This window comes from Ascaphus truei, chromosome 1 (genome assembly GCF_040206685.1).
Source record: "Ascaphus truei isolate aAscTru1 chromosome 1, aAscTru1.hap1, whole genome shotgun sequence".
Lineage (NCBI taxonomy): Eukaryota > Metazoa > Chordata > Amphibia > Anura > Ascaphidae > Ascaphus > Ascaphus truei.
The window spans coordinates 130,595,431-130,614,779 of NC_134483.1; the positions used below are offsets into that span (position 1 = coordinate 130,595,431).

General features: G+C 42.2%; 1 protein-coding gene across 16 annotated transcripts in view; it reads right to left on the bottom strand.

Moving 5' to 3' along the window:
- The window catches only part of BNC2 (basonuclin zinc finger protein 2), a 556,774-nt gene that overhangs the window by 22,865 nt on the left and 514,560 nt on the right, over positions 1-19,349 (bottom strand). For 13 of the 16 annotated variants that reach the window (XM_075594792.1, XM_075594823.1, XM_075594800.1 and 10 more), the window contains one exon: positions 6,480-10,646. The exons of 1 other annotated variant lie outside the window; for it this stretch is intronic. In XM_075594792.1, the coding sequence (XP_075450907.1) occupies positions 9,998-10,646 (649 nt within the window). In that variant the 3' untranslated portion in view covers positions 6,480-9,997. Of the gene's footprint in view, positions 1-6,478; positions 10,647-19,349 lie in introns of those variants that run through there. 2 more of the 16 variants (XM_075594781.1, XM_075594839.1) reach the window with 2 other exon arrangements.

Consider the following 19,349-nt stretch of genomic DNA (forward strand, 5'->3'; position numbering starts at 1 on the left):
CCACGTGCACTCCAGTTCCTCCGCAGGCCCCCCAATGTCGCCCGATGTCCCCCGCAGGCCCCCACGTGCACTCCAGTTCCTCCGCAGGCCCCCCAATGTCGCCCGATGTTCCCCGCAGGCCCTCACATACCCCCGATTTCCCCCGCAGGCCCCCCAATGTCCCCCGCAGGCCCCCCAATGTCCCCCGCAGGCCCCCCAATGTCACCCCCAGACCTCGATGTCGCACCCCAGGCCCAAGATACCGACATACCTCTGGTGAGTGGGACTCCCGGCTCCATTTTTTGTAGTGTGTGTGTGTGTGTGTGTCTGTGTGTGTGAGTGAGTGTGTGTGAGTGTGTCTGCCTGTATGAGTGTATGTGTCTGTGAGTGTATGTGTCTGTGAGTGTATGTCTGAGTGTGTGTGTGTGTGTGTGTGTGAGTGTATGTGTCTGTGAGTATGTGTCTGTGAGTGTGTGTCTGTGAGTGTATGTGTCTGAGTGTTTGTGTCTGTGAGTGTTTGTGTCTGTGAGTGTATGTGTCTGTGAGTGTATGTGTCTGTGAGTGTATGTGTCTGTGTGTTTGTGTCTGTGTGTTTGTGTGAGTGTGTGTGTCTGTGAGTGTTTGTGTGTGTCTGTGAGTGTGTGTGTCTGTGAGTGTTTGTGTGTGTCTGAGTGTATGTGTGTGTCTGTGAGTGTGTGTGTCTGTGAGTGTGTGTCTGTTAGTGTATGTGTCTGTGAGTGTATGTGTCTGTGAGTGTGTGTCTGTGAGTGTGTGTCACCCTCTCCGTGTCACCCTCTCCCTGTGTCGCCCTCACCCTTTCCCTGTCGCCCTCTCCGTCGCCCTCGCCCTTTCCCTGTCGCCCTCGCCCTTTCCGTCGCCGCCGCCCTTTCTCTGCCGCCCTTTCTCTGCCGCACTCTCTCTGCCGCACTCTCTCTGTCTTTGTCTCTCTATCTCTCTGTGTCTCTCTTTCTGTGTGTGCCTCTCTTTCTGTGTGTGTCTCTTTCTCTGTGTCTCTCTTTCTCTGTGTGTCTCTTTCTCTGTGTATCTCTCTTTCTCTATGTCTCATATCTCTCTCTTTCTCTCATATCTCTCTCTCTGTGTGTCTCTCTCTCTCTCTCTCTCTCTCTCTCTGTGTGTGTGTGTGTCTCTCTCTCTGTGTGTGTCTCTCTCCCCCTCCCTCTCTCTCCTCTCTCTCTCTGTCTCTCTCTCTCACACTCTGGATCTCTTATTTACCCTATATATCTTAACTGCCCTATACTACACCGAAATAACCTATACTGCTTTATTCCAGCTCTGAATCAAGCTTCACACGGAAGACATCGGAACCCCCCCTAACCCAGAAGACAGGTAGGGAACACATCCCCTCCAATGTATAACATTGCGGGAATGAGGTACCTGGACATTGAGGGACTGCGGATCAGGTAAGATCCCAGGCGGGATTGCTGCTTTAGATATTGTGAAGCGGGGACGTCCAGACACTGGTTAAGGGGTTCAGGAAACTAGTCATTCACACCTGGCTTTTATTTCTAAATCCGACATTTACACACACACACACACGTAAAAAGGACTAATTGTAGAATAATGTAATACAATAAATTCATTTATGTCAAAAACGAATGTTCTGACTAGGAATTTATTAAATGTATTTTATTTTAAAGCGGGGTTGGGGGCAGGACTAGGTGGCGAGTAGATTTTTTGGTTGGGCGAGTAGATTTTTGGGTGATTTGTCGAACACTATATATATATATATATATATCAATATACATTCTATCCATAGACAGATATACACACACACACACACACACACACACACACACACACACACACACACACACACACACACACACACACACACACACACACACACACACACACACACACACACACACACACACACACATATACTAACATTAAAACATTTATATTGTTGATTCAGTATTGCTCATCGTGGGGCATAGGTAACACTTCTATGTATACACACACTCTCAGTGAAATTAAATAAGTGTATTTGTAAGTGTATAAGTGTACAAGTCAGAGAACGTCTACATCTGCTGCCCAGTCGTCTCCTGCACTGGGGATAAACAGGCAATTACACATCATTTTATGTTTGATGTTGCTGCACAGATTCTGAAAGCACACTATTAGTTTGTATTCCATCAGGGCCAGTGCAATAATCAGACAGAGAGCTGGGGCTGAGCAAGCGGGTGTTGTCGGCTGTTAGCGTGACAGTCCTGTTGGCAGCTTTTACATTACTGGATGGTAATAAAGTGACATGAAGTTATTAGAAAATTCCGAGGTGAAATTGAACTGAAGGTCCTCGCGGCTCATCTCCAGCTATTTTTATATTTATTCACAGTGTAATTGCCCATCTGTTGCAGGGCTAGGCCTTTTACAGGTTATCTTATATAAAACATTTATTTTGCTAGGAGAGGTCTCCAGAATTGACAAGGAAGTATGATGAATGCAATCTAATATTTGCGGTTTGATGGCTGCACTGCTACCCAACCACCCAGCCACTTTTTGGCAAAAGGTAGCATTGTGACAGTACAAGACAATCAGGAAAGCACAGCTATGGTACCTTAAAAAAAATCAAACTATTGGGCTGGAGCTCAAATACCAGTAGAAGATTTTTAGCATAAAATGTACCTAGTCTTCAATGCATTTGTCACCTAAAGCTGCAATCCCTACTAGAATCAAAATGGACCAATGGCAGTGGCATGTTTACGTGAAATATTGGACACAAAGTGTTAAGTATTTGGCTGTATTTTTTTTTAATTAGTTTGTTCGTGATTGGTTAAGACATAGGGGAGGGCTTCATTTCCGTTATCTCCTCCCTCCATATTTTTACAGACCATTAAACTGTGGCCCAAAAAGCTCATGTTAAAAACGGGATTGGCAAGCACTCCCCAACTGAAAATAAAAGGATTATACATTTCGGAGGAAACCAAAACAGCCAAATGTTTGCTTTATGTGCGATTACCCTATTTATTTATAACTGGGTGCAAGTAGCAAACAAGACTGCATTGTAACCCCCAGAAATCCCTAATCAACCAGCTCTACAGACCAATGTATGTTCTCTTAGGTTGGGGTTAATTGTTTCATTTGCATGTCTCAGACAGGTCTGCAGCCCTGCTTTTGCCCATTATCTCCTAGCACAGCGGTGCGCAAAGTGGCGGGCGCTGGATTTGTCTGGGGGAGGGGGGGCACGGGCGGTTGCAGAGGCGCCGCGCTCTTCTCCGAGACATTTAAATGAAATGCCGGGGGATCGTGTGAGGCCTCTGCAACTCTAAAACTAACCTGGACTCTGCCGGGGTCACTGGTGTCCATGGCAATGTGGCTCATGTGACGTGACACGTGTCAAATGAGTGACGTTACGTGACCCCATGGTGTCATTTGACGCGCGGTAAGGAGGGGGCGCAGCCAAAAAAAAAAATGCGCGCCCCTGTCCTAGCATACAGTGCTTCCACTGCAGCCAGGGATTCTGAGCAATAACATGCAAGTGACCACTCACATTGGGTACCTTTTTGCTTCTTGTCCATACTTCACCAATTTATTCCAGAAAGTTGAGAATTAAATCACATAGCAAACCAGCACTGGATCATGCATCTTTACTTACTTTCTCACATATATCAAAGTAGATACGTGACATAGGTTGTATGAAATGGTGTGTTGATGCCACACATTAGTTTATAACACATTTTCAAACTCCCATTATTATAATTAAGGCTAACAAAGCACACAACAAATAGTAAATAAATATATATATATATATATATATATATATATATATATATATATATATTGTATGTATGTATGTTTTCCTGCTAAATATATATATCATTCAATCCAAAACTTGTAATTTTGCTATTTAATGTTGCAGTTATTTGGAAAAAGTCAGTATTACTTTTTTTGTGTATGTGTTAGGGGAAAGCTTTTCCATGTGGTAAATGCAAACTCAATATACTACATACAGGACTACAGATAAGCATTGTCATGTTTTCTGCAATTAATCTCCACCTTCAATTCTGTACAGCATGATTCAACACATCTACATGCACATTTTTTACCCCTTTTAAAATATGTTTCCTGTTGTAAAAATGAAAAGGTCTGTAAAGTTAAATTGTATCTACTTATTTTGATTTTTGATTTAAATAATTCATAGAGAATCCCTGGATGTCCTTCATTAGCAAAAATAATTGTTACCTTGTCTTGTAGGTGTCCGGAGCTGCAGCAAACTGGGATAGAGGAAAATGGCTGCTAGGAACAACAGGACTACTGCCAGGACACAAGGTGCTGCATATACAGCAATTGTACTATGCATTTGAAGCATGCTGGCCAACACATGAAAAATCTTTTCAGAGAAATGTGTTAGGGGAATGGAGATCTCTTCATCTTCCACTGACTTGCCTCTGGTTTAGAGATTTTATTTGAGAGATAAAGGGTGTATATTTTGGTGTGCAAATTATTAATGAATTAATAGGGAGAGTTAGCCAGTAGGGTACCATAGTGGTCTTAACAGGAAGTAGTTCAGTGCCTATTTTTACTGCAGTTATTCTTTCAAATAAAAGTTTGCAAAAAGACCCTACACAGTTGAGCACCCTTGTACTTCGCACAGTCTCCTTTATAGATAATATAAGTTCAGAGCTGAGGAGCCTGTATCATCGAGCCTACTGCATTGTCTGGAAATCAGTCTTGGGCATGAGAAAAATTCCATCGTGCCCACATGAGAAGCCGCTGCCTGCCACAGCAGGACAAGCTGTACAGTACCTTATCTTAAATGGCAACTACAGTCAGTGCATGCTGATGTTACCATAACAAAACAGGGAAGTGACACGGCGCAGCTGTCCTTTACTCTGAAACGCTCATGTGAACCCATTGACTTTTTATTGGCACTAAACATTTTATATTCTAAAATGAAGAGAACGTGTGCCTTGTATAAAGTATCTTTTTTAATGCATTCCCTGGAATGAATTAGTCATTAAACATGTTTTTTTTTGTGTGTGTTTTTTTTTTAAAGGTGCAGTCTCCCCTTGCTCACTTTTAATTTTTTTTTTACGTTTATTCATAATTGCAAACCGGTGGAGCCTCTGCAGCTGCCCTATTCTCAAATCCGGGACACCTAGGTTCCCGAAAAATCTTCCTTTATAATGTGCAATTTTTAAATTCCTTTTCAGTGAATCAAACCGGTCGCCTCTCTCCAGTGGGCCAATAGAGTCGCAACATCATCAGCATGCGACATTGCAGCTTTCTATTGGATGACCACAAAGTCCATCTTCTTTTGTTCTTTAATTCTAATGGCCACTAAAAAGGTTCATTTCTAGGGGAGCTGGGGGTCCTCAGATTAAAAAATAACTTGGTTCAGTTCTGCCGGATAACTCCTATTTTTGGATTATGGAGAAAAGATGAAGTAAGGTGCAATTGATTCATTATTACACATTACATTTCATTATGCTTCTGGTAAAAAAAAAAGGATTCAAGTACAGGTATAAGCTACAAAAAAAAATGTGTTAATTGTTAAACGTTTTATACAGAAGGCTTCACGTTTTATCCGAGTACCCAGTTACAACAGGTTATCTCACCCACCTCGGAGGTTTTTGCTGAGTTAATATTGCTGGTATTTGAACCTGGGAACTTTTTTGGATTGCATAGATGTTTCAAAATGCGGTTTTAAGAAACAGTTTGTGATATTAATCTTATTGAAACTGCAGGAGATCCTGTAAAACATCATGCAGATGGTGCCTAATTGTCAATGAGCGTCATTTATTGAAGTCTCCAACTGCAAAACTGAGCCCAAACTGGTGAGAAACTGCGCCATTTTCGTCAAAGAATAAAATCCCACTTGTAAGTAGAACATGTTGGAGTGCTGTGGTCTGAGTGCCTTTGACACGTGTTACACAAATGGTGGGTGGAAATGGGAGGAACTACTTTTTCACTGAAAGAGTGGTGGATTCATGGAACTGCCTCCCGGGAGATGCAGCGGTGGCTATTACAATAATTGAAAACTACCTGGGTATCATCATTATAGAAAAAGCCAGGGATCCAAGGAGATCAGAAAGCGGACAGACTGGTGGGCTGTGGTCCTGCTGATCATTTCTGTGTTCCTGGTATTGCTAGGCTACTGGATGTTAAATCTGTATTAAAAGGTTATACATGTAAGAGTACAACTAACAATTGAGCATTAAATAATGTCAAGACTTTAAAAGGACACCCACAGCCATAATCCTGGTATCGCCCTAACGCCCACAAGCTAATATTTGTATATTGTTGCATGTTTTTGTGAGAGGAAATGCAGCAAGCGTCCGTGACGCTAAAACTTGGATATCTGATGCACGCCAAACTAAATCTGGTACAAAACAACAGTATGACATTTATTGGCAAATCTAATTAATATCTTTTTCTCAAAATCTAATTTTGCTGCCGTTAACTGTACATCAAAAGTGCATCAATTCCGCAGCCAGTAACGAGATAGATATCCCGTATAAATTTGCACTTGTCATTTTTTTCATCAGCAGTGAGAGTTAATGCACCATTTCAGTAGCCAATGAATGCATATGAATCTGTATCGTATTTGCAAGTGAAATATCGATGTATTTAAAGTCACCAACTTTTTTGTCTTTTATTAATAAAAACATGTTTGTATCATACAGTGAAAACTGTGTCTTTGAGAAAACTGGTCGTAGTGTCTTTGAAATGTAATGTTCCCCCTGTGGGCTTTTGAAGGTTAGGGCTCTGTAATGGAATGTTATCACTAATACACATACAGTCTCAGTAAGAAGAGTACACTTTACTTAATCCGGTTGCAATTTTAACAAACACATACAGTATACATGAACGGTATAAAAACTAAGCTGAATGCTATTCAATTTAATTGAGAGTAGTACTTAAAACTCGGTGACATTTCCCAAAAAATGGTCATCAAAAAATTCCTCAGCTTTTCTCAGTAAACATTAGTGTTGGACATTTGTAACGTTAAATAATAATAATTAAAAAAAAAAGTCTTTTACTGGTTTCACAAGTATTTTCAGTCTTTAATCACTGTAGACCCAGGAGGAAACATAAACGGTCATTCCTTTTGGGCATTTTTGAACAGTTCTTTGCTAACAAAAGTAAAGGTTTCAGCAATCAGTGTAAATGTAAATACTGTCTTGTCTGCTAGCAATGCATATGTTTGGAATCCATAACGAGTGCCATGTACAATAAATCAAACATTGAAGAAAAAAAAATAGATGCATATAATCAATTCCTTTGGCAAACACGAGACAACATTTGCTGTGAACATTAAAAACAAAGGCATGGATAATTATAACAAACTGATGGCTGAACTTTAAAACATGGTCTTCCGAGCCTCAGAATTTCAGATACAGGAGATACACTAAAATCTCTGCGAGTTCATATTGTTTATGGAAGTATTCCTTGGAAAATAGAGAAACAGAGGCTACAACACAGATACAAATCTACAATTTTGGCTGAATTCTGAACTTAAGTAAATATCCTTCTGCTAGTACAGTTTGTGGTAACATTAGCTGCCTGTGTGGTTTACCAGCCCAGGCGAAATGCGTAAACACCGGAAACACATAAAGGTTTTAAGAAAAAGTGCCGTGCGCTTTTTACTAATTTTCTAAGCGCGGTACTCTGTAAAATCCCTCAGGAAAACAAGAAACATTTATCTCACTATATTCCTTTCCTAATTTTCCACTGCAACAGGAATGTTTATCTTTTGAGGTCAAGCCCGTGTTTCTCAGCTCTTGTAAGTGCTTCTCCTCTTGGCATTCCTCATGTAGGGACCAGTGACTCTGTGCAGTGGGGTCACATGGCTTGGCTGACCACCCAAATACTAAGAACAGAATCGGCTGATCTTGGTTTTACGATTCTCCATTCCCAATAGGGAGGTCAAGAGCGTCAAAACCATGTCAGCCTGTTTCTGGTAATGTAAAGGCTACGGGACCAACTTAAGATGAGCCTTCAATCTGGAGAGGTTGGGTAAGCCACCTGGGCTTAGTTTACACAAACAGGTACAGGTTAGTCAATTTGGGATATAATATTGAAATTGTTTACTGTCAGGACTGCCTGCAGCTTATACATTTACAGACAAGGGATGTATATCTTATTTTTGCTGAAATAGTATAAGCAGCAATTTGCCAGTTGACGTTCCCTTCTTTTTGGAGTCAACTAATCCATACATTTCACAGCACACTCACTGGTCAAGAGGAGGGCATTTGTACTTTTTCAAGATGACCACCCAATAGGTTTCTGCAATAATGGACTTAACCATCACCCTTTCTGGGAGGTTCAGCAGCAACTTTCTTTCTGTCATTGTTAACGTTTATCAGGAATTCCCTGGGAGTGACAGGCATCAAAGCTTAAACATCTCACACACCAGGGGGTACCTTGGCATAGAAGCAGCGCGGTCCTACATGGGAGGAACCCACTACACTCCAGTTCAAACCATGTCAAGTTCCGCTTTTAAAGAACAGTTTGAATCAGTTTAGGGCTTCAACCTTCCAGATTTGATTTAAAAAAGTAGGCTGAGTACAGTAGGATGGAACTATTCTGGAGACCTTGGGCCACATGGAAACGCTAGTGGATGTATTATCCCATTTAACACTGCACTTTACAAAATACAAATTATAATTAAGGACTTCCTAAGCGAGTTGGCCACAGATACAAAAAAAAAAAAGCCACAAAAAACATCAAATTGGATTTATGTACGTTATCCAGTACTGTGGCTAGTAAGAAATTCTGTTATTGTTCCGTACAGAGCCAAACTAACTGCTTAACGAAATAATTTGATTCTCTTTAGTGTTGTGCATTAATGATTTGAACGTCCTTTAGGAGTCCAAAAAATATTTGGTAATTTTTTTTCCATTTTTTTATAGCATTTTTATAATTCTGTAACATTTCAGTCTAGCTTTTTTTTTTTCTGGTGGCCCATAAACTATGACGTGCAGCTTAATGGAAGGGTTGTATACAGGTTTTATGACATTTAGTGACTTGTGCAAAGTTGGCAGTTCTACTTTTCTTTATAATTTGCAACACTCTATTAATACTTTTTTAATTTGGCAACCATGCCCTTCACTGACCAGCCCTCTTTTTGCCGAAGCATTTCAAGAGAATGGCATTAATTCGCCACTTCAGTACCTAAGGTGGCATTGCAATGCCTCGCCGTATGCGTCTTTCGGCACTGAAGGGTTAAAAAAGGATATTACACATCCCTTTGTAGTGTAGGGGGGGGGGGAGGGGAAAGTGCATGACTGCTTTTATGTAAATAGTACAAAAGACAAAAAGAAAAATATCAATTCATTGTTAGTGCTGTAAGCATGCAACACCAGGGTAACTCTACATATAGCAGGTAGTTAAACATGGTCGTGTTTCGGTGTCTGTGTTGTAAAATGTGCATTGAAGCTAAAATAAATGAGCAGAGCTAGCCAGCGACCTATTTTCCTGCATACGGCTGAATGCAACTGCACCAAGGAACCAAGAGAGTCCACAACTATCGATACAACTGTTTAACATTGTCCGCCCCTCGGGGCTCCATATTTACAGGTGAATCTGCCATGCTTAATTAAGTCTTCCCCCAAAATACACAAAATAGACAAATAGAAGAAAGGTGTGTTTTTTTGGAACTTGTGTTTTTTTAATTTGTTCGGTTTTTGTTTTGTATTTTTCTTTTGCAGGCAACAGTCACTGGTATATTAAGACACTATCTTTGGAGATAACCAAGGACTTCATTCCGTAACAAAACTGGGTTAAGTGACTGCAAGTTTCTTGTGTATTGTTTTTTTCTTTAGTCTTCTTGAGGGCAGTTTCATCCCTAAGTGAAAATAAAAAAGCACCTAGTGTTTTGTAGTTTTTTTTTTCTTTTAGTTAAAAAAGAATATATATTTAGATTTATAGATATAGATATATATAACATACATATACATTTATTTATATGTACGTATATATATATATATATAAATATGGAGCAGTTCAGGTGTGTCATCTGCGAGAACTGGCGTTGGCTGTGTCCATTTGGAAGCTATTCCACAGAAGTGAAAGGAATGTTTTTATGGAGGTTAGGGTTTTGACTGTGCCGATTTCGGCTGCGTACGGAGGAGAACATCATATTGCACCCGAATACTTTGCACTTATGCATCTCCCGCAAGTGCACTGTCTTGTAATGGACCCGCAGGGTCCCCTTGTTGCTGTACATTTTGTGGCAAATGTTGCACATTATCCCACCATTGCTCATGGCAAGGCTGTTGTATAAGGAGGATTCCATTACATCACTTCCTGTACCCATGGCAGGGGTAGGAGCTTCGACTTTGTGAGAGGACTCCCCACTGTCACTGGCTCCGTCAATGTCATCCAGGAGGATGCCCTCGTCACTGCCAGCGTCTGACTCCCTGGAGGAATGGATGCTGCCGCTGGACTGGACGCTGGAAGTTGTGCTCAAGTCTAGGACCATGTAGTCATCTGCTAGGCTCCGTCCATAGCCATTGACATGGGAATCCTCCGTGCCGGCTGGCGAGGTGGTATCTTCTCTAACATCCAGCCCCAAGGGGTGTTGCCCGCCATAGATCTTTGCCAAGAACTCATCACGGAGGGTGGGTTGAGAGGAGTCCAGCCCCATCTCGTCCAGTTCTTTGGTCAACAGTTTGCGGTGGAGGTTAATGTTGGCACTGTGTCTGCAAGTGGAAAGGACAAAACGGGGGGGGAAAAAAGACAAAAATCAAAAACAAAAAAATATGACATTACAAATACATGCAGTTATTAGCTTGCTAATTTTTCCTTATGATAATAACATAGTATATATTTGTTTCCGTATTTGTAAATAATCTAAACCTGTAGTAGAAGTAATACCTTTTCTGGCTAAAATAATGTAATCATTTATGTTATGTGTCTTTAAAAATCATAGTATTATCCCATATACCCTACAAAATATTGTTTCTAAGGAAATTTGGACCTATGTGCTCCAACTTGTTCTGTTGCTACTTTTTCTCCTGGGCACTTAATATGGATAGCGTAAGCCCAGGTTGAGAATGAGCTGGAGAATGGCAATTGATCTTCTGGAAAAGGCACAGGCAGCTTCTTAAGTTAAGGGCCAATATATGAGACCAGTATGGCTTTTGTCACTTTACATTATCACCATGTGCTACAGATGTAAAAATGCAATGCATTCATTGTGATTGCATGTTTCTACCATGTATTGTTATACAAAAAATGTGAGCTATGTGAGGAGAAATCTGTCATTGTGTTTACATTGATCTTTAAGACTGGATGTACTGTAGATGTAGAACATTTGTCATGTGTAGGGAATTTACCAAGACATTAACCATCAGATAAGGCAATCGCAAGGTAAATAGTTCTTTATTATGTTTAGAAATATACAGTAACCACCAATTTAAGTTGTCCATAATATCCAATCACATGCAAAAATATCCATGCAATAAGCACATGCAAAATAGTTAAACATGCAACACAAAAAATAATACTTTGGCTTCAATTGTAGTCGATTCAGTTTTGGACTATACAACATGAAATCAATGAATAACAACCCCAAAAAATGTAAATATTACTAAAGTAAGAGTACTTCACGGGTGGGTACAGGAGCTGGTATCAGAATAAGCTTTCGTGGGGATCATTGCAGAAACGCAGAAACGGGGGAAAAAAGCGAAAAAAGGGGGCATTGAAACTGCTGTGTACTCTTGGTATCATTTAAATGCCAAGACTTGTTTAGCACTGAATCTTCTTAATGCCATTTAAATATGGTCTGTGATACCAAACCTAGCACTTCTTCATCATTAGAGGCACTGTGAACAGCTGAGATGATCAGGGCTTTGGTAACCATCAAATGTTTATTTAACCCTGAACCTGCTCATAGGGATAATAATGCAAAGGATTGCTGGGCCTACAGCAGTATAGGGATATAAGACTAATTGAACTTGGAAGTGGATTATTATTTAATGATAACCTGACTAGTGTTACATAAAGGGTGTACACATGGTGGGTATAACCCTTTTCTTCACTCTAGGAAAGCACTAACGGGCAGGTTCATCAGGCGTTGGTACGGGTTAGTGCAAACATCCGGCGTTATGTCCTGTGCAAGTCAAAGTGGAGTTAACGCCGAATCTGGTGCACAAACACATACCAGCGCTTGGTGAATCTGCCCGTAAGGTGTTTATTTCTACAGTATCTACAGGAATCTCTTAGATGCCTGATAGGAATAGTCTGCCTTTAAACCTGAAGCAGCGCTGCAAACCAAATAGGCAAACACTTGCCAGAAATACAAAAATAATATTCTCTTTGTGGCAAGAATGTAAATGTACAATTTGGTCTTGTGTGAAGTTTTAGACCATAGAATATACATTAGAATACACAGAGAACCAAAATGCCACTCGATCTTCTTTCAGTAAACTTTAATAATCTCCGCACCTTGTTAACAACTGTATAACTTTGTTTGGTGTTCTTATATGTACAGAAATCAAACTACTCCACTTACTATGGCTTTCTGGAGTGCAGCTCGCTTAGTAATGGCTATTATAGAATTATAAATGCTAGCATTTAATATTTGCACCAGAAAAAAGTCATGCTGGTGACAAATTGTGGACATTTCTTATGTCTTACTCCCAGGCGAAATCGGGGGTGTGAGAATTCTTAACATCATACCAGATGAAGTGAAGTATTCAAGACCGACTCACGTTAAATAGTAGTAGTAAATACGTTGCTTAACTAAGTACATTGCAGAAAAAGCTTTAGGAGCTTATGACCCTTCATCATGTAACCAACCCCCTGTGTGATGAGCTCACACGCTTTCACACTGCCCCCTAGCAGGTTCCTCTCCAAGGTGCTCTGGACATGTGACTGTGATAGACTTGAGAGCTGCCAATAGTAATGGCTGTGGAAGAGGAGGGACTATGAGGAAGAGGAGCCTTTAAAAAGGGAGGCAGCCCTGTTGGTTACGAGTTACGCAGACCTGAGTACTACCAGGTTCCCTTAAGGTGTCGAGAGAGAGTGCACGTGTGCATGTGGCTACAGGAGCTGAGAGCTACAGTTCCAGTCGTGAGAAAGCGTCGCAGGAGGGGATCCACAAAGGCTATAAAAGACACCGTTGTACCAAAGCACTCTTTTCGAAGAATAGGCCTGCAACAGGTTTAGTACTCAACGAACTCGCACAGTGTGCCGTCAAGATCACAAGCGAACATACCCAAGATTGGGTGCTACTACACCACTGACACTGACATACACCACCACCACATTATTTGGGGATTATATATTAACCTGTGTATTGTGGTTAGTGATCCCCATCTGAGGATCACGAAGTATCAGAGTCAGTTAGAATAGTAAAGTAGTTATAACATCCATACTGTGTCTGTGTTCTTCTTGCCGTCTGACTGTAGGCTACGTGTGGTCCAGTAAGCTATAGACAGGGACTCAGGCCCCAGCCTCAGCTATAGTCGTAAGTTTAAGAGCTAAAAGTAGAGGGGTTACATTCGAGGTCGCTTCATAGTGCTTCTGCCACCATTTTGTCCTACCTCACCATGAGCATGGCCATTTTAAGTGATTGGTGCACACGGTACAGCCTTGGCTCTGATAAGGCAATTGCTTCCAGTCCCAGATACAACCGAGGATGCAAGTATTAATGGAGTACTCAGGGAAGACACCCCGTGGGGTCGTGCCCGAATTCATGGAAAAATGTTATGTTACCATAATAAAACTGCATATGTATCGTGTATGTGTGAGGAAGATATTGACTCTACCAATATGCCTGATAGCATTGCGGGGAGGGACCAGGAGATGTGGGGTGTCACTGTAGAATGTAAACCTGTTGCGGGCCCTAGCACTGTTACTGCACACACTTTGAAAGTTGGATTGAGCAAACCACGCAGATGGTGCAGGAATGGGGGGCTCAGACCAAGACAAGAAGGTCCGGATTGCGAAAAGCCTAAAGGGGCCTGCATTAGCCATAGTAAGGGCTGTTAGAGAAGGAAATACGGTTAGCACCCCTAGGAAATACTTGAGAACGTTAGAGAATATATTTGGCGCGATTGAAAGTGGGGAGTAACTGTATTTTAGATTCTGCGGAATGTACCAGCATAAAGGTGAGAAACTAGCTGAGTTCTTGCGCAGACTGAAGGTTGTGTTACTGAAGGTATTGAAGAATAAGGGTATCACCCCATATCGGGTGGATCGCGCCTGGGTAGAACAATTGATCAGTGGGTACCATCCAGAGTTGTAATAACCCACTATTTGCGACTCCGAGAACATAAAGAGTCTCCCATCCCAAAGTTTCTACAGCTACTACGAGAAATATATGGGATAAGGAAGAACAGATGGTGCTCTGCCCGAACGCAGGATGGTGTGTTAAGACCGTAGCAGCAGCTAGCTATTGGGGATCAGGAGATAGCGAAGCTGGCATCTGGTCCACCGAGGAAGGACCGACACATGCTATGACATATAATAGGCCAAGTGAGGACCGACCGAACACATGCCAAGCAGGTGAGCCCACAGAAGGTGCTGGAATTGATGAATGTCATGCGAATGGGAGAAGTGGCAAATGCGAATAGTCAAGAGGGACACCGGGGAGAAGCACGATGGTCCCCCCCTAAAGAGCAAGCCCCCAGATGGGGTAGGAAGCTGTGGAAAAATCAAGATCCCAAAACCAGAGGGCCGGATTTCTGCTATAGATGTGGAGACGGAGGACACTATGCCAGTCATTGTCAGAGCAGTTCCTCCATTCTCATTCTTCCTTGGGAAACAACCTAGGGATCCAGGGAAGGAGCATACTGGGCCCAGAGTACAGAAAGGCTTTGTTAGGACAGCACCAGCAAGAGGTTATTCTACCTCCCACTTCACCCGGGGACTATTGGGACCCTCAGCGTGAGTAAAAGCAGAGATTGAGGGACAAGTATGTAACGTCCTCTTGGATAGTGGATCACAAGTATCCATAATTTTCAAGCCCTGGTACGATCGGTACCTAAAACAGTTGCCATTGCAACTACTGGAGGGCTTGGTCGTGTGGAGCCTTAGTGACGTCATCTACCCTTATCTAGGGTATGAAGTGGTGAAGCTTGAGTTTCCCAAGAAAGTAACTGGAGTAGAAGGACCATTGACGGTGGTGGCCTTCATATTCCCTAAAGTCTGCAGCAGGAAGAGACTGGGGCTATAAATGGCACGTATGCCAATATTTTTGGACAACCAGCAAAATGGTGCCAGACCATTTGTGGAAACAATTATGGCCGGACATTGACCATCCATTCCTTGTGTTTGAAGGCATACCAGCGGATGGAGAGAAAAGACAAGGCTCAGAGTGAGGGGACCTTGGGGAAGGTAACGTGGGCAGGACCCCACCCTATGCAAGTGTCCCCCAATAGCGTACAGAGGATAACTGGAAAAGTGACAATGGCAAAATATAGAAGGGACCCGGGAGGGCTACTATTAAAGGCTGGAATGCTGTCCATACAGAAGGGGAAAATGGACACACTAGGAGTAGTATGAAATGAGACCACACATGATGTGTGGATATGAAGAGGCACAGTGGTGGCTTACGTGTATAGTGCCAAAGTGATGTCCTACAGGCTATGTTCAATTTTGGAGACAGTCCTGCTCCAGAACACTGAAATAAACGGCTGAAAGCACAGATGGCTTATAGGCCAGAGGTTTTTTCCACTCAAGAATAGGATGTAGGAAAAGCCCATGGTGTGGAACAACAGTTCCGCCTTCATGATGCTCTCCAAGGCGCTCTGGACATGTGACTGTGATGGACATGAGAGCAGCCAATAGTAATGGCTGTAGAAGAGGAGGGACTATGAGGGAGAGGAGCTTTTAAAAAGGGGAGGTAGCCATGTTGGTTCAGAGTTGCGCGAACCTGAATGCTATCAGGTTCGTTCCAGATGTGGAGAGAGAGTGCATGCGTGCACGTGGCAACAGAAGCTGAAAGCTACAGTTCCAGTCGTGAGCAAGAGATCACGTGCAGCTGGAGGGGATCCTGAATGGCTATAAAGACACAGTGGTACCAAAGCACCGTTTTGAAGAACAGGCCTGCAACAAGGTTCAGTACTCAACGAACTCCCACGTGGTGCCTTCACAATCACAAGCCAACATACCCAGGGTTGGGTGTGTACTACACCAGCGGTGCGCAATCTGTGGGGCGCGACCCCCAGGGGGGGCGCGAGACTGCCGACGGGGGGCGCGGGGTTTACAGAGGCCCCGCGCGCTTCCCGAAGGCACTTAAATTAAGTGCCGGGGGAGCTGCAGGGCCTCTGTAAACCATACTTACCCGTGGCTCCGGCTGCTTCCTCCCGGCGTCGCCATGGCAACGCGGCGTCAAAATGACGCTGCGAGGTCATGTGACGTCACGTTGCTATGGCAACGTGACGTCATTACGCCGGTGCGAGGGTAAGTTGGGGTTGGGGGGGGGGGCGCGGGAGTGAGGGGACAGCCGGCAGGGGGGCGCAGGGAAAAAAGTTTGCGCCCCCCTGTACTACACCACTGATACTGACTAACACCCGTGCAGCAGTATTTGGGGATTGTATATTAACCTTTGTATTGTGGGTAGTGATCCCCAACTGAGGATCAGAAGGTATCAGTCAGTTAGAATAGTAAACTAGTTATACCCATATTGTATCTGTGTTCTTCCTGCTGTCTGACAGTAGGCCACGTGTGGCCCAGTAAGCTATAGACAGGGACAGCTATAGTCATAAGTCTGAGAGCTAAAAGTAGAGGGGTTACAATCAGGTTGGTGATAAAATAGAATTTGATCAACATCTAACATCCCTTTCACATTGTTGAACTGTCTCACACAACATTCTACATAGATTTTCACAGACACAATGAATGCCTTTGATTTCACAATCTCATTTTTTTTACAGGAAGAATTGACTTGACAAAGGTCGCAAAGAGCTAGACACCAAAAAGAAATTATTTGTTTTCCCGATATATACAATTAAATATGCCGAACAAGCTTCAGACAGCTCCTTTTCTTACACCTATCAGGGGCTACAGGGCACCATTAATTATGGTGAGTTATTTACAATTATGTTATGTTAACTCTTAAAAGCACAATCACTCCCACAATCAAATTTGAGATAAACATATCATATGAAAGTGTGGGCTATTAAAGGTGCTATCCTAAATGTAATTATTATTTTAATTGTCAGGGAGAAGAAAGACATTAACTAAGAAGAAGACACATTTCCTATTGATGAGGATAGCCAACAGAAATAAAGAAAAGGCTTGGATAAAGAATGATAAGACCTAGTGAAGCACTTGATTAACAGGGACACCTTAAAATCCTATATTTAAATTCTTTAAGATTTAAACATATGTACCCCTGGATTTATTTGTAAAAAAAAAAAGCATCAACCACAGACATGACCTGGTCCTGGAGTATGTGGGACTGCTCCCTTAAAGCTCTGCACTTAAAGTTTCTTAGGTTGTTTCTGAAAGACAGACGTCAGCCACACTTGAGCGGGGGAGGGATCCAGAGATTCGGCGAAACAGAGAGAGGAATAAATTAACACTTGTGTAAGGGACGCACAGACTCCCAGATGGACACAAGCTTTCCTGAAGACGGCTTGTGAAAACACAGCAGTCGGCAACTGCTGCATTGGGGAAGGGATGTCTCCTTTTACTCTGTTCTCACTTGGAGCAGTGGGAAAAAAAAATCTACAATCTAATTAGATCATGTAGCCGTCTTCAATTTCTGTCAGCCCAAACGGCAGGCAGAAATGCTCAGGCGAGATCTGTTGAGCAGTGTCCCTTTTCCTCTGTCAGCACTAGTGATGACTTCTGCTAATATAATTACATTGACTTTTATTCAATTAAGTGCCATCCCTTGCTTAAAGGGAAGAAGAAGAAAAAAACTACTTTGTCAATTGATTCAGGTGTAACGCAATAATAAAGATGAACTCATGGCAGTGCATTAGCTCTACTGCTCATAACTTCGGAACAAGAGTTCATTCATAGAAGTCGATTTCCATTACGCCACCTCAGTTGAAAAAGAATTGATTCCTGGAGCTCTAGTCACTTGTTAATCTACTGCACTTTTGTTTAATACCCTGACATAATATCATATGCAAAAAATAATGGTCCGTAAGGCACAGGTTGTATGCAATCATTCATTTAATTTCTTTCCCCTCCCTGCCTACCCATCTAAGTTTACTATTGGGGCCACATAGAAGGAGGATTTTAATTTAGTTCAAGGACATATTAATTGTTATTGTGGTATTTTAATATAGAGTCAAGCTGTCCACCATGTTAAACAAGCATGCAAACAATTTAAAATTACTATACCATGGTAAGATGACCGGGTTTAAACAACAGAAAAAGGGAGTTGTGTTCAGAAGAGCTTACAATCTAATGGGTGCAAAGGGAGATGCACAGAGAAAACGGTAATTAACGTAGCAATCCCAGAGAGAATACTGTAAGTGCATTGTTCCAGACTAATGTAATGTTAACTGTTTCTATTTTGTTCATTGTCTATATTCTGAAATAATTGAGCACTGAACTTATTGATTTCACTAGTAGAAACTGGGACTGGAAGGAGGACTTCGAGAAGACAAAAAGCATGTGCTATGGCCCTTTAAAGAAGCAGTGCACTTACCCAAATGGTTTAAGGATCAGTGGTCAAGTAAATAGGCCTGCTCGTAGCCACATCAACAGTGGGAACTGCAACTTGGTGTGCGCAAACCAATGCATTATCCTAAATATTTAACCCCATCCACTATCCTTGGTTACACATTTAAATGTGACATTATTTGGCCCTATCCCTGATGATGTGTGTAGAGATGTCTGAAGAGTTTATAAACTCTCACTAACGGTTTGTCATTTTGGACAGCGCAATCTTAAAAAATGACACGGGGAGATGAGATGATGATGGGGGGAGGATGATGATGATGGGTGGAGATGATGATGAGGATGAGAGTGGGAAATGAGATGATGAGGGGGGACTATGATGATTATATGGGGGGAGATGATGGGAGTGGGAAATGAGATTATGGTGATGATGGGGGGGACTATAATGATGTTGATGGCGGGAAATGTGATGATGATGATGAGGTGGGAAATGAGTTGATGATGATGAGGGGGACTATGATGATGATGATCGCGGGGAGATGATTCTAGGGAGGGTGCACTCTCCACAGACCCCAATGACTTTTCTCAAGCACTTTGTACTTTTCACCATTGTGTTCGGTATTTTGGGGTAAGACCCCTGGCAACCCTAATTGTGAACTGTATGCTATTCACAGACATCTAAACGCTTCATTGTGTCAACCCTAATTTTATTAAATACAGGGATCTGGAGAGTAAAAAAAAAGAAAGAATGTAAGGGTGGCAAATGCAAAGTGCATTCGATCCACTTCTGAAGCAGATTATACATAAGAGGGGCA